Below are 14,573 nucleotides of genomic sequence, written 5' to 3' on the forward strand. Positions count from 1 at the left end.
TTCTTCGCCCGTTGGGCAAGATGGCGGACGGCAGAAGGGACTCGGATTCGGGCCTCCTGTCCGAGGGTGATCAGGATCCAGCCCTCGTTGCTTCAACAGGGCGGAAGAGAAAAGATCTTTCTAGCGGCCGGACTGGCGGCCGCGCGGCGCCCAGCTCTGAAGGAGCGGCCGCAGCAAAGAGAGCGAGCTCTGAGGAGCCGCTCCAAAATGGCGCCAAAACTGCAGATGGGCGCGATCGGGCGTGAACCGCGGGCCCAGCCCCGGGGAACCCGAATCTGGAAGGCACCTCTACTGATTTCACTCCTCAACATGAGGGTAATGTATGCACCGACGAGCCTGAGGCTCCGGTTACCAGGAGGGAGGTTTTGAACTTATTTAACGGGGTATTGGATAGGCAAGCCGAAATGATGTCTATTTTTAGGGATTCCATGGCCCCGTTGCTACAGGGGGCAGACCTTTCCCAGACTCGTCCTTCCAATCTGCAGGGGGGGGGGGAGTGCAAGGGAGTCAACCAAGCACTCAATGGCGTACCAAAGCAGCCCTAAAGTCACATCCCATTGCTCAGCCTTACCAAGTCTCTGATGACTATATGTCTGTAGCTTCTGATCAGGAGAATAGAGAGGAAGGCGAATACGACTCCGATGAGGACACTCCAGTCCTATTAGAGGAACAGCACCCCCGCCTGTTTCTGGCGGAAGATTTTCAGGCCCTCTTAAATAAAGCCTTAATTGCTCTGGACCTCAATGAGGACCCAGACCCTGCCTCTGACCCCAAACCAAAAACAAAAAAAGAAAGGGACTAGGGAGTTCTTCCCCAGCACCAAGCCTCGTGTTTGGGAGATACCCTTTCCTGAATTTTTTGAATCTCAAGTACAAACTGAGTTTGATAAGCCGCTAGCTAACAGACAGTTCTCTGCAAGCATTAAGAGGCTTTACACCATGGTGCCACAAGCTATGTCTTTGTTCCAGCTCCCTCTTATAGATGCCCCTGTGGCAGCGGTCCATTCTCCGGATTTGCCGGCAGAGGACGGGATGGGAAGCATCAGGGATCCCATCGACAGGAAAGCGGAGACCCTTTCCAAAAAAGTACACGAGGCTTCCACCCTGGCTATTCAGGCCTCAGCGGCAACCTCAATCATGGCAAGAGCCTCTATAGTCTGGCTCAGGAAAATCATTCAATTGTACACTGGAGACAATCGCAAGCTTACTGAGGGACTCAATAGGCTCCTCAAAGCATCAGCCTTTATGGCAGACGCCTCCTTAGACGCCATGTCCTTTGCTGCTAGAGCCACGTCCTCCAACATCGCCATAAGACGGGCACTTTGGATCCGTCCGTGGCAGAACGAGGTTAAGAACAAGACACTGACCATGTCTTATCCCTATACAGGGGAAAAACTTTTTGGGGAAAGGCTAGAAAAGATTCTAGTAGAAAATAAGGACAAGAAAAAGGTTCTTCCCAGGTCTTACAAGAGGGATGGGAGGCCTTCTTCCTCTTATCCCAACTTTAGATCTCATACTCTTGCTCCCTTTAGAACAGATCAAAGAAGAGGCTCCTGGGGTAACAATAGTTACAGGGGATCTTCTCGCAGGGGAGGTGGAAATTTTTTTCGTCCCCCCCAGGGACATCAGCAGTTTTCAAACACCAAAGGAGACAAGTTCTCCAAGAACCCAAAACAGTGACGCCAACCTAACGGAGATAGGGGGCAGGGTCCTTCTTTTCCACGACATGTGGAGAAGATCCTGCACAGATGCCTGGGTGTCCCAAGTCATTCAATCGGGTTACCTCATAGACTTCACCAGCATACCCCGGGACAAATTTGTAAATTCCCCGAGATCCATACGGCCAGAGAAACACCAGAGAACAGTGGAGGCTATTTCACACCTACTACAGATTCAGGCCATAGAGCCAGTTCCCCAGGACGAACAGGGAAGTGGGGTATATTCAATTTTCTTTACAGTCCCCAAGAAAAATGGGGACTGGAGACCTGAAACACCTAAACAGGAGCGTGCGCTACAGAAGGTTTCGCATGGAGACCCTCCGCTCCATTCTAGAAGCTCTGCAATTGGACCAGTACCTCACTTCCCTGGATCTGAAGGAGGCTTACCTCCACATACCCATCCATCATTCTCACCGCAGATTTCTTCGGTTCTGTTACAGTGGCCGACACTATCAGTTCAGGGCCCTCCCCTTCGGGCTGACCTCCGCTCCCCGCGTCTTTTCCAAAATTTTGGTGACGCTGGTAGCGCTGCTTCACCAGGAGGGGATAACGGTGTTTCCGTATCTCGATGATCTCTTGATCAGTTCAGAGTCCAAAGAACAGGCGCTCACTCACACCTCCAGGGTGATCCATGTTTTGACCTCACACGGCTTTCTGGTGAACCTGGAAAAAAGCCATCTTACTCCTTCACAAAGGTTGGAACATCTGGGTGTCATAATAGACACGCACAACAACCTGGTGATTCTACCCCAGGACAAAGTAACCAAAATCCAAACTATGGTCAAGACTACCATTTGCTCCACTCGGGGCAGGATCATGAACCTAGCCAAATTACTGGGGAAAATGGTGGCTTGTATAATTTCTGTTCCATGGGCCAGATTCCACTCAAGGGATCTCCAGATGCTTCTGCGCCCATACCAGGACCTCATTACGCAGAGCAGGGACAGAGTAATTCCTCTTCTACTGGCCTTCCGACAGTCTCTGACATGGTGGCTCAAGCGCAGCAACCTCTGCATTTCATAGTAGAGGATCAGGTTCAGATCTTCACAGATGCCAGCCTGGAGGGATGGGGGGCGACCTGTCACTCTCTTGTAGCACAGGGGTCATGGTCCGAAAAGGAGAGGAAACTCCACATAAACAGACTGGAGCTAAGGGCCATACATTTAGCGTTGCTCCATTTCCATCACACCATTCGACACAAACACGTCTTGGTCCGGACGGACAACATCTCGGCCAAGGCGTATGTAAACAAACAGGGGGGCTCGAGGTCTCCGGGTCTCCACAAAGAGGTAAAGGGGATTCTCCTTTGGGCGGAGTCAAATCTCTTATCTCTCTCCGCAGAACATATCAGTGGAGTTCTCAATTCGCAGGCCGATTGGCTGAGCCGACAAGTCCTAGACGAAGGGGAATGGTCCCTAGACAACTCCATCTTCAGTCTGATTCAGGAGAGGTTCGGACAGCCCAAAGTGGATCTCTTTGCCTCGGGGAGCAACCATCTTCTCCCCAGGTTCTTTACTCAGTACTTTCATCGGGAAGCAGAGGACATGGATACCCTGCTGGCTCCCTGGCCACGGGAGCTCCTATTTGCATTCCCTCCAATCCCCATTATTCCGAGAGTGTTACGGAAAATCAGGAAGGAGAGAGCCACGGTCATACTTATAGCGCCCTTGTGGCCGAGGAGACCATGGTTTCCCAGCCTCCAAAGAATGTCCATTCAGACCCCATGGGAACTTCCAGCCATCCCAGAGTTACTACATCAAGGCCCCATATTCCACCAGGAACCTCAATGGCTGTGCTTAACCGCGTGGAAATTGAGCGGGGATCTCTCCTAGAGAAGGGCTATTCTTCTGCAGTGGTAGACACAATGCTGGAAGCTAGAAAGCCGTCTACTAGGAGGATCTACAATACCTCCTGGAGAGCCTTTGTGCTCTGGTGTAAACGAAAGTCCGTTAACCCCTTATCTCCGGGAATCCCTAAGGTTTTGGAATTTCTTCAGGAGGGATTGGTGATGGGTCTTTCAGCCTCCATCTTGCATAGACAGGTGGCAGCATTGACCACGGTCTTAACAGAGATAGAAGGGTCACCTTTATCTAGGCATCCACACATCATTACCTTTTTGAAAGGGGTAACACAAACCAGACCACCGACGGTACATCGTTTTCCCACGTGGCGCCTCAATGTGGTTCTTTCAGCGCTTACTAAGCCGCCCTTTGAACCATTAAAGGAAGTGCCTCTGAGAATTTTAAGAATGAAGGCTATTTTCCTCACTGCTTTGACCTCTGCCAGGAAAGTTTCCGAACTTAGAGCCCTCTCTTCCAGGGAGGGCTTCTGTGTATTTCACAAGGATAAGGTCGTGTTGAGAACTGACCCCACCTTTATTCCAAAGGTTAACTCCCTTTTCCACAGGTCCCAGGAAATACACTTACCTTCCTTTTGCCCTCACCCAGTTCATCCTAAGGAAAAGGAATGGCACAAACTAGATTTACGCGGACTGCTAAAGGTTTACCTTTCTCGCACTGCCGACATTAGGAAATCCGATGCACTTTTCATTTCCCTAACCAACCCAAACAAGGGAGGGAAAATGTCCAATTCCGCTATAAGCGCGACAGTCAAACAGTGCATCGTGGAAGCCTATAGGGCTAACAAAATACCTCCTCCAACTGGAATCACAGCGCACTCAGTGCGTAGTGCGGCCACATCGGCAGCCTTTAATAGGCAGGCTTCATTGGAAGAAATATGTAGAGCAGCCACCTGGTCAACGGCCTCTACCTTCATCAAACATTATAAAATTGACTCTAGGGCTTCTGCGGATGCCGCCTTTGGGAGGAGAGTCTTGCAGCAGGTCTTGGAATGACCCTGAGTCCCACCCCGGGGTATAGCTCTTGGATATCCCACGGATCAAGATGGCCTTCCACCCAGAACCGAGAACGGAGCCTTGTGTACTCACCGTGACGGCTCCTTCTGTTCTGGGTTGAAGGCCATCTTGCCCACCCTTCTCAGGTCCAAGACCCTATTATTCCTAAGCTTACAGTACTGAAAGCAGGGGTTCACAATAGGTTATGTATCCAGTTATGATACTCCCTATGTCCGCCATTGTTATAGCTCTCTCTTTGTCATTGCTGTTATGTTAAAGTTTTCTCTTCTTGTTTGAAGGAGCTCAATGTTTTAGTATAAGTGCATTGCTGTTTGCTTTCTGTGCACTTACCTGTCTCCTTAGCTCGGCGAGTCCGTAAACTGGGTTTTCCCGCCCAGGGAGACAGGAAGCTGAACAAAAAATACTTGGTCCTGCCTCCCTGGGCACGTGATAGTAATACCCACGGATCAAGATGGCCTTCAACCCAGAAGGAGCCGTCACGGTGAGTACACAATGCTCCGATCTATGCTGTGTGGATGCAGCCCTCGGAAGATATCACATGCACAGAAAATTATTATTATGGTATTCACCTACACATTTTGTACAAGTTAAGAGATCCCTGCATTCTTTCATGACATCGGGCATTCCTTAGGCTCAGTGAATTTTCTAGCCCACTGTTCCATTTCTGCTACTTTTTTTTTTTTTGTGGCTAGGATATTAAAAAATTGAGCTTTTCCCAGAGCTTGCCGTTGCGTGACTTGATCATGCCATATCATGGATGTCTTGTTTCAAGGAGGAGATGCTATGGTAGATACAAACCAAATGAAGAATAAGTGCAATTTGCTATTTTTTGTTCGTATTTCATGTTCAAGATTAAACAGAAAATAACTTGCATTTGTAGTTTATGAAAATGAGCAGCACGTCCACAAATAATAGTGAATTGTTTCTTTCATGATGGATATTTGTAACTTGATTACATACAAAGTATATAGTGAGCCAGATTTAACAGTTTACTTCAGTGTTCAAAGTTACATATAATAGGCTAAAGTAATTTATGAACCACTTTTAAACATACTACTTTGAATGCAAGTCTCATTGATTTAGTTGGAATTTCCAATGGAAATACAATTGTGTCTAAGATCAGTATCTTATATTCTATCTATTTCTCAAGTGTGGCCAGATCTGAGAATATCTAAATTCACGGATGAAGCCCACACTAAGAGAAAAGAGATCTTTCTCCAAAGTTTGGAGACCTCCCAGGTTTGCAGAAAAATCCTAAAAGTTGCAAAAATTATATTGGGAGGTTTAAACCTCACCAAAAAATAGTAATGTTGTATTTGCTTTTGCACAGATTACTTACCTGAGCCTCCAACGTGGCAGCTCTGGAGGGCCCTGCCGGCTGCCCAGGGCCTTGCTGCCAAGGCAATGTCTCTGGAGGGCATTGCCTGCTGCTCGGGGCCCTGCCGCCACGGCTGCTGTGATAGGAAGGAAGTGGACTGGTGGCCAGGAGAGCCACCACTGCTGCTTCTGTGGAGGGGGGGAAGTGGGCGGGTGGCTAGGAGAGTGATGGAATCCAGAAAGAGAGAGTGATGGCATGTGTGGGGGAGAGAGAAAGGGTGATGGACTGGGAGGCAGAAAAAGAGTGAAAATGTGATGAGGTGGGGGATAGAGAAACTGATGGGATAGGGACAGAAAGAGAAAGTGATAGGCATGGGGGAAGAGAGAGTAAGAAAGAAGGTAAGAGAGTAAGAAAGGGAGAAAGAGTGAGAGACAGGAGCTGAGAGGAAGCAAAGGTGGGGGGAATGGGATAGCCACTAGCGTAAATTTCTTGCTGGTCTCCACTTTTATATTCTAATAGCCAATTCAGCCAAATCTGAGGATTCTTAAATCTGGTGACTGGAGCTGTGAATGGCAAGACAGATCTTTCTACAAACCTGAAAAACACCCCAGATTTGCAGAAAAATTTGAAATCTTTAAAAAATACGTTTGGGGGTTTAAAAACCCAAAGATTATAAAAGGCTTCAAACAATGGTAAAATGGCAGGTCTCAAAACAAGGAAAGGAAGAACCCAACTTCACTTCATATTATTATTTAATTATTTGTTGTTGCATGAGAACATGGCTGCTAAATATCAATATTAAAAATAATGTGGTAATCATGTCTCCATGTTCAAAAATAGTACTTCTCAGTTTTACTCCAGGTGAGTCTGCAGGCTGGCCGATCTGAACATGTAGCTTTCACTGATTTCTGTGAACTTTGTGCACCTAAGTGTTTGAAGTTTTGGGAAGCCTAGGTAGGGTATTAGTTATGTATTCTAATGAGTGAATTTAAATATCCTTTTTTCCTAGGCAATAAAGGAAGAAGAATAAGCAACTGTTCTCAGAACTGGATATGGAAATATCAATAGATGAGTCTTTAGAAAACATGAACAAAAATCGAACCTTCATGAACAAAGCATAGACAAGATGATACCTCTGGAGGGGGCACTGCCAAGGTTGGTAGACTCCAGATTTGATTTATTCATTGTGGACTTTTAAAAAATTACTTCAACCCTTGTGAAACTTCTCAGTAGCTACTGGTATAACTTTGTCAACGGTTGCCAATAATTACTGGATTGGACCTATACAGGTAACTTTTTCTGTTCATGTCTTTGAAATACAGATAAATCAGGGCTTGATGCTTTTCTGATCTCTGTTTGCATGTATTTTAAAGAAAGAAACAGCACAAACATGCACACAGTCTATGCGTGGTGCATAGATTTTGTATCATGTGTGTAAAGTGCCGTCAAGTTGCAGCCGACTTATGGCGACCCCTTTTGGGGTTTTCATGGCAAGAGACTAACAGAGGTGGTTTGCCAGTGCCTTCCTCTGCACAGCAACCCTGGTATTCCTTGGTGGTCTCCCATCCAAATACTAACAAGGGCTGACCCTGCTTAGCTTCCGGATCTGATGAGATCAGGCTAGCCTGGGCCATCCTGGTTAGTAGGATTTATATAATCAGAGTTAGTTGATGGTGCTGGAGCAGGGAATGATAGCAATGGATAAGAATAAAAGCCTTCTATAGATACTCTGGAGAGCCACTGTGGTGAAGTGGTTATGGTATCGGACTAGGACACCCAAGTTCAAATCCCCTCTTGCGCCATGGAAGCTTGCCGGGTGACCTTGAGCCAGTCACACACTCTCAGCCCTGACTAGTATTTGCATGGGCGACCTCCAAGGAATACTAGGGTTGTGACATGGAGGCAGGCAGTGGCAAACCACCCCCGAAACGTCTCTTATCGTGAAATTCCTAGGGGGTTGCCATAAGTCAGCTTTGACTTGACAGCAAAAAATAAAAATAGGTGCTGTAGGGAGCTGTGGAAACATCAGTATGTCTACATTTTCTTGTGGTGCACTAGTTATAATTTGGTAGAAGGAAGTCATCATGAGTCCCATCCTTGTCTCCATGATTCCCATTTTTAATTCAGCTTCAGTCCCTTTGGTCAGCCTCTCTAGTAAGAGCAGGCAGCAAATCACAAAGCCTCACAGTTAGGGGTTTTCTTCCAAACAGAAACAGGTAATTGGCTTAGCACCAGCCAGAGCAGGAAAAGAACATCTATAGCTGCAAATTATTTATAGAAAAGAAACAGATAAATCCTGAAGGGGAAAGTTCCTGTTGCCTTTCCCAGGAGTAAGCAAGGAAGGAGACATCCCTTGCAGGATAGGCCCATGTTAGGCTGAGTGGCTCAGAATCTGTGAACTGTAAGCCATTTAGCTAGGGCTCCAGTTTGCTGTGACTTTGTTAGCTTTCTGTGTATTTGTATCTGTTCTGTACTCTCCCATGTACATGAAACTCTTCCCTGTTTTCTTTATTTCTCCCCTGCAAGTAATTGCGCATGCCTTCCCTTCTTACTCTGTTTTTCCCAGATTGTTAGAACTTGTTCAAGAGAGCCTGGGTCATCCCCAGGTTGCTTGGGTATAAAATGACTGGATTATATGTAGGCCAGCTCTTAAGTGAGCTAGGCTGCATGTTTGCGTGAATGAGGGGTGTATGTATGACAGAGAGAGGCAGAAGTGGGCCTATCAGACTCTGTTTCAGATCTCAGGGTGACAGGTGCTGGCAGCAACCTGCTGAGTGTGTCTCAGGAGCAAGTGGTGGCCAAACAGGCCCCAGGGAGGTTGGGAAAGTAGGGCACTCCATCTCTTTTTAAAAATTTGTTTTATTAATTTTCCAAACAGAAAACCACAACCCAAATAAACAATAGCAGACCTTTTATAAAACAAACATAGAAAAAATATACTAAAAATACATAAAGTTGAATCAGATTATTTACAGAGGGCTTCGTATTTAACACATTTTCCAACTTATCTTACAATAACAGATAAGAGAGGAATTCATTGATGGCACTGGGATGTTTTTTTAAAATAATTCTTTATATATTTTTGACTGAATTCATTTTCCATAATCTGAGGAAGGGCTTAGATAGATGCTGAATACCTTTCTGATTTGTGGCATGACTTTATTTCATACACATTTCATAGAAATCTGATACTTTAGCTTTAGCTTTGACTACTCTTGACGTGTCAGTTTTTCTGCCATAGCTATTTGCCACAGTTCTGAATACCAAGAATGTAGTGTTAAATGTTCTATGGTTTTCCAGCATTTTGCTATTGCCCTGCAGGCTGCCATCAGCATAAACACTATTGATCCTTTGGATGCCGCTTTTCCATTTTGTTCCCCCCAGATTGTCAACAGAGCCATTGCTGGTGCGTCCATCTCTGAACTGCATATAGTTCACAGAGACTTAAAGCCAGATAATGTTGTCTTTGAAAAACAAGGAGTTGTGAAATTGACTGACTTTGGCTTGAGCAACAAATTTCAGCCTGGAGTAACCTGTGACAAGAGTCTAAAGCTATAATTGTAATGCCATTTATTACTGCCAACTCCTAAGTGATGTCAGGGGACACTTAGTGAAGAGCACCAGCATTTTTTTAATTGATCCAGAGAACTGACAGGCTCTTCATGCTAAACTAGCTTGTGGTATTCATGGTACATTTTAGACACCACTGCAATGTCCATATGATGGTCATTCACATGTTCCTCGTAGTTCATGGTTTCTGCTGCTACCATAGTTGCCTTCATACTCACTAAGTACATTTTACATCTCTTGGGATGGATTTCAGAATTACACTGGGGATGTGTATGTGAGTTCTCTCTCTGTCCAACCTCATTTCTTGAAAACGTTGTACAAAACTCTTCTTCATATCCAGTATACAATTTCGATTAGCTTAACTTCCTCCAATTCTCAGCGATAAGAAGGAATTTTTAAAATGAGGTCAAAGTGCTGATTATAGAGGAGCTGAAATTTCTTAAACTTCTGGTCTTGAGTATATATTCTATAATAATACTTTTTTTCTATATTTTAGGTGCGTTTGGCAGTGAAAATGGGTTATGTATCTACTTCAAATATCCTTATATGAGAAGACACCAGTTTCAAAACCTTCAGCATTAATTCTTGACTTGGAGCAGTATGGCAGGTTTCAAACGAGGGTATGATGGAAAAATTGCTGGATTGTATGATTTGGATAAAACCTTAGGCAGAGGGCATTTTGCTGTGGTCAAACTTGCCAGACATGTCTTTACAGGTGAAAAGGTAGCAGTGAAAGTAATTGACAAGACCAAGCTAGATACACTGGCCACAGGACATCTCTTCCAAGAAGTCAGATGCATGAAATTAGTACAGCATCCTAACATCGTTCGTCTATATGAAGTGATTGACACCCAAACCAAACTTTACCTAATCTTAGAGCTTGGTGATGGGGGAGATATGTTTGATTACATCATGAAACATGAAGAGGGCCTTAATGAAGATCTGGCAAAGAAGTATTTTGCTCAGATTGTTCATGCTATATCCTACTGCCATAAACTGCATGTAGTTCACAGAGACTTAAAGCCAGAGAATGTTGTCTTCTTTGAAAAACAAGGACTTGTGAAATTGACTGACTTTGGCTTCAGCAACAAATTTCAGCCTGGAAAGAAACTTACAACAAGTTGTGGATCTCTTGCATATTCTGCTCCGGAAATTCTGCTTGGAGATGAATATGATGCACCTGCAGTAGGTAAGTTAATGGGTTAAATCCTTTTGTTTTTAAAATTATATTATTGAAATTGACTAGCATTAAATATTAGAATAGGTTCTATAAAGGTCTTAGGATGTCCTTCATTACACATCTTTTTTAGGGGGAGGACCATCAAGTTGCAGCTGACATGAGGGGACCCTGTTGGGTTTTCAAGACAAGGCATTCGGAGGTGGTTTGCTATTGCGTGCCTCTACACATGTCTGCTGCCTTTTATTTCAGCATTGGTCGAAACCATTAGACTTTTTAAAGTGTATGGCTACCAGGAGTGTGTGCATCCTTCATGGCGGGCACAGGTCAGCTGGAGGAATGTGCTGTTCAACACTAGAAATATAAAGGGTGTAAATGCCTGCAAAAGAATCTAATATTTGTCATGAACCGAAATTATGAAAAGCTTTGATAAGTACGTGCCCTAAGTGCTCCAGAGCACATGCAGCTACTGAAAAGAGGGGCTTTCTCATTTATTTTTGTAATATGAACAGGTCTGTGCATGCATTAAGATACTTTGGATTAGGTTGATGGAGATGACTCTTTACCAAGAGATTTTTTAACTGCGATGCACATTCCGTCATATATCTGCTCACACAATGAGCAGAATTTACCACACCCATGCATATTTCTAATCAATAACAGTATGTTAAAGTTCTCTTTCTTGGGTGACAGTTAGAGATGACCAATGCCTCTCATGGTTGTGTGCATATAGTGGATAAAGTTACTGTTTGATAAATGGTTCAATTCACCTATAACTGCCCATGAAAATTATTCCTTCAAAATGGTTTGCTAAGACTTCTGTTCTTAATTCATCTGCGTGAAAGGTCAAACAGGTAGAATTAGGGATGCCTGGCTTGCCTGGCCCTCCTGGGAGCTTAGAGGGCGGGGCAAGGTGCCTGTCTTCTGTTGCCGTATTCTACCTGTGGGTGCAGACTTCTTTGTTTTATCTGGCATTCCCTCAATGATCCCTCCTTTCTGCCTTGTGTTTTAGTTGTTATGTTTTTATATGTGTATTTTAGCTTGGTTTTAACTGTATTAAGTATGTGTTTTTCTTTTGATTGTTTTAAAATATGTTTGTATTACGTTTGTTCTTAATCTGCTGCCTTAGTGACCCTTAAAAGGGCAGAAAGGTGGGGTATACATTTTGTAAATAAAATAGAAATAAATGACATTGCGCAACACACACAAAAATGACAGTGGAACATCACACCTTATAATTTCTACCACCCCTCCATTTCTCTTGCTGGGTAAGAAGCAAAGGTGGGTGGGAGGGCATATGCTCAGAGATTGCCCACCCAAAGAGGGCAAATGGTAAGCCCAGATGAGGATCAAGCAGGAAGGCTTCAAATACATAAACAGGGTAGTAGAAAACAGTAGTCATTGCAATGTAGTGTTTTGAAACTACCACAGTATATTTCCACATGTAGGCAATTCATAGATTTAATACAGGAATATTTTTCTTTCATAGCCCAAGCCCACAGATGTGGTAGGCCAAATGCCGAAAGCAGAATTGATAATGGTGTCAAGTATTTTTCTCTGAGATACTAAAAATGTATTTTGGATTTTTCCCCGAAGTAATTTGAGAAAGTATGATGAAATGTTGATCTGATACAAAATGGAAAAAAAATAGGACAGGTGGGTGAGCCTATCTCAATTTTAGTGTTGATTTATGGGGCTATGCAACAGGCACATTTTACATTGCAGTTAAAATTAGTAACAAATTGGATTTTAAAAACTGCTTTTTCCCTGGTATATCTCAGTTAATCTGTGAAGATACAGAAAATAAAGGTTTCCATAAATCTTGTGTTTTATTCCTTTTGGGTAGCAGGTACAGATGGTGAAGTGAAATATGTATGTAGATAGAAGTTTGAAGAGGCAGATTCTAGGTGTTCTATCCTACAGACTTTATTTTTGCATAATATGCTTCTCATATTAACTGACTACAATGTATTGATGAAGGAAGCTGATCTGACTAGTTGAAATGCTTATGGTTGCTTGAAGATAAGTAGGTTTTTTATTGTCTGGCAATTTTGTTGAAAATTTTGGGGTACCAGTCTTTACGCATTTTTTTATAATTACTGCACTCCTGTATACTACCTATAGTAGATTATATTGAACTTTGTGAAATAGTCTAATATAGATGGACCTGTAGTTGCTCCTTCACATTGGTCCTAGGACTTATCTCTTCGGGTGTCAGAAAGAGCATGAGGAATGCAGGAGAACAACACTTTCCACACAAGTAATAGGGTACTGTCTGCTTTACTCTGTCCTTTTCTACACACCTACCTGTGAAGTAGTTTAAGCTGAAGGAGTGCCTGGCCCAAGTCACCTACAGAGCTTCATGACTTTGTGGTGATTTGAATCCAGGTCTCCTCAGTAGTTATCCAATATTTTCCACTGTGCACGCTCTTTATTTGTTGGGACATATCTGTTTTTTTTAATGTTTTTTATTTTCTTATACATCCATACATTTAATTAACATTGTCATTTAATTCTAAATCTTTATTTAATCTACAATATATAATACTACCTAGATCTTCTTTGACTTCCCCTCTTCCTTCTTCTGTCACTAACTTATCTCCGTAGTCTTCTTTGCAATTATCTTTTAATTCATTATAAAACATTCTACAATTATTAAGAAATGCTTAATTTCTTCATTCATTTGATTCTAAAATATAACTGTTATTAACAATTGAATTAGATTAAATCATAACCTTTAACATTTTTCATACTAAGTTCATCATTACAATATAAAATCCATGCCTCCCACTCCCTCAGAAATTCATCATTGTCTTTATGATTTACTAATGCAGTCAATTTCGCCATTTCTGCTAGTTCAGACATTTTATTTATCCAGTCAGTTTTGTCCGGTGTCTCAGTCATTTTCCATTTAGCTGCATAGACCATTCTTACAGCTGTGGTGGCATAAAGTAAAAAAGTTATTTGTGATAAAATGCTTTCTGGTATAATGCTTAACAACATCATCTCCGAAGTTTTAGGGATATTTTGTTGTAAAATTAGTCTCAGCTCATTATATATCATATCCCAGAAGTTTTTTGCTTTGTCACAGACCCACCAAATATGGTGAAAAGAACCAACTTTTTCCTGACATTTCCAACAATTTGGTGTCATTGTACTATACATTTTGGACAGTTTTTTCGGTGTCAAGTACCATCTGTAAATCATCTTGTAAATGTTCTCTTTTATCGACTGGGAAAGAACCTTTTTCATATCTCTTGACCAGAGTCTTTCCCAACAATTCAAGGAAATATTATGACCAAGTGTCTGTGCCCAAGTTATCATCGTTGGCTTAATTCTTTCTTGTTCTGTATATAGTAACAGCAAAAGCTTATACATCTTTGAGATTAGATGGTCAGTGTTATCCAACAATGTCTGTTGTAAAATTGGTTTTTCTTTAAAGAATCCCAATTTCATATCTTGTATGTATACAGATTTTATTTGATGATATTGGAACCAACTTAAATAGTCCTTAACATCTTCACAGTCTTTTAAGGCACATTTATTCCCTTCCCATTTCAGAAGGTCTTGATATGTTATAAATTGTGATGGTCTTAATGGTCGTAAAGTTAACATTTCTTGTGAGGATATCCATAGCGGTGTCTTAGTCTCTAACAGATGTTTGTATCTCAACCAAGTTTTTATCAAGGATGATTTGACAATATGGTGTTGAAAAGCTGTATGTATTTTAAGTTTGTCATACCATAAATACCCATGCCACCCATATCTGTTGTCAAAGCCTTCCAAATCTAATAAGCGTGCATTCTTCAACAGTATCCAATCTTTTAACTATACCAAAACTGAGGCTTCCGCATAAAGTTTAAAGTTAGGAAGGGCAAAACCTCCTCTCTCTTTTGTATCAACTAGATATTTGTAC

The 14,573-nt window shown here is 42.8% G+C and overlaps 1 protein-coding gene across 1 annotated transcript in view; it reads left to right on the forward strand.

Annotated features, from left to right (window-relative positions):
* The window catches only part of SNRK (SNF related kinase), a 41,544-nt gene that overhangs the window by 5,607 nt on the left and 21,364 nt on the right, over nt 1-14,573 (forward strand). Inside the window, exons 2-3 of the mRNA XM_056857481.1 lie at nt 6,920-7,065; nt 9,977-10,669. Coding sequence (XP_056713459.1) covers nt 10,081-10,669 — 589 coding nt within the window. The 5' untranslated portion in view covers nt 6,920-7,065; nt 9,977-10,080. The remainder of the gene's footprint in view (nt 1-6,919; nt 7,066-9,976; nt 10,670-14,573) is intronic.

The sequence above is a fragment of the Euleptes europaea genome, chromosome 11, assembly GCF_029931775.1.
Source record: "Euleptes europaea isolate rEulEur1 chromosome 11, rEulEur1.hap1, whole genome shotgun sequence".
In the NCBI taxonomy this organism is placed as follows: domain Eukaryota; kingdom Metazoa; phylum Chordata; class Lepidosauria; order Squamata; family Sphaerodactylidae; genus Euleptes; species Euleptes europaea.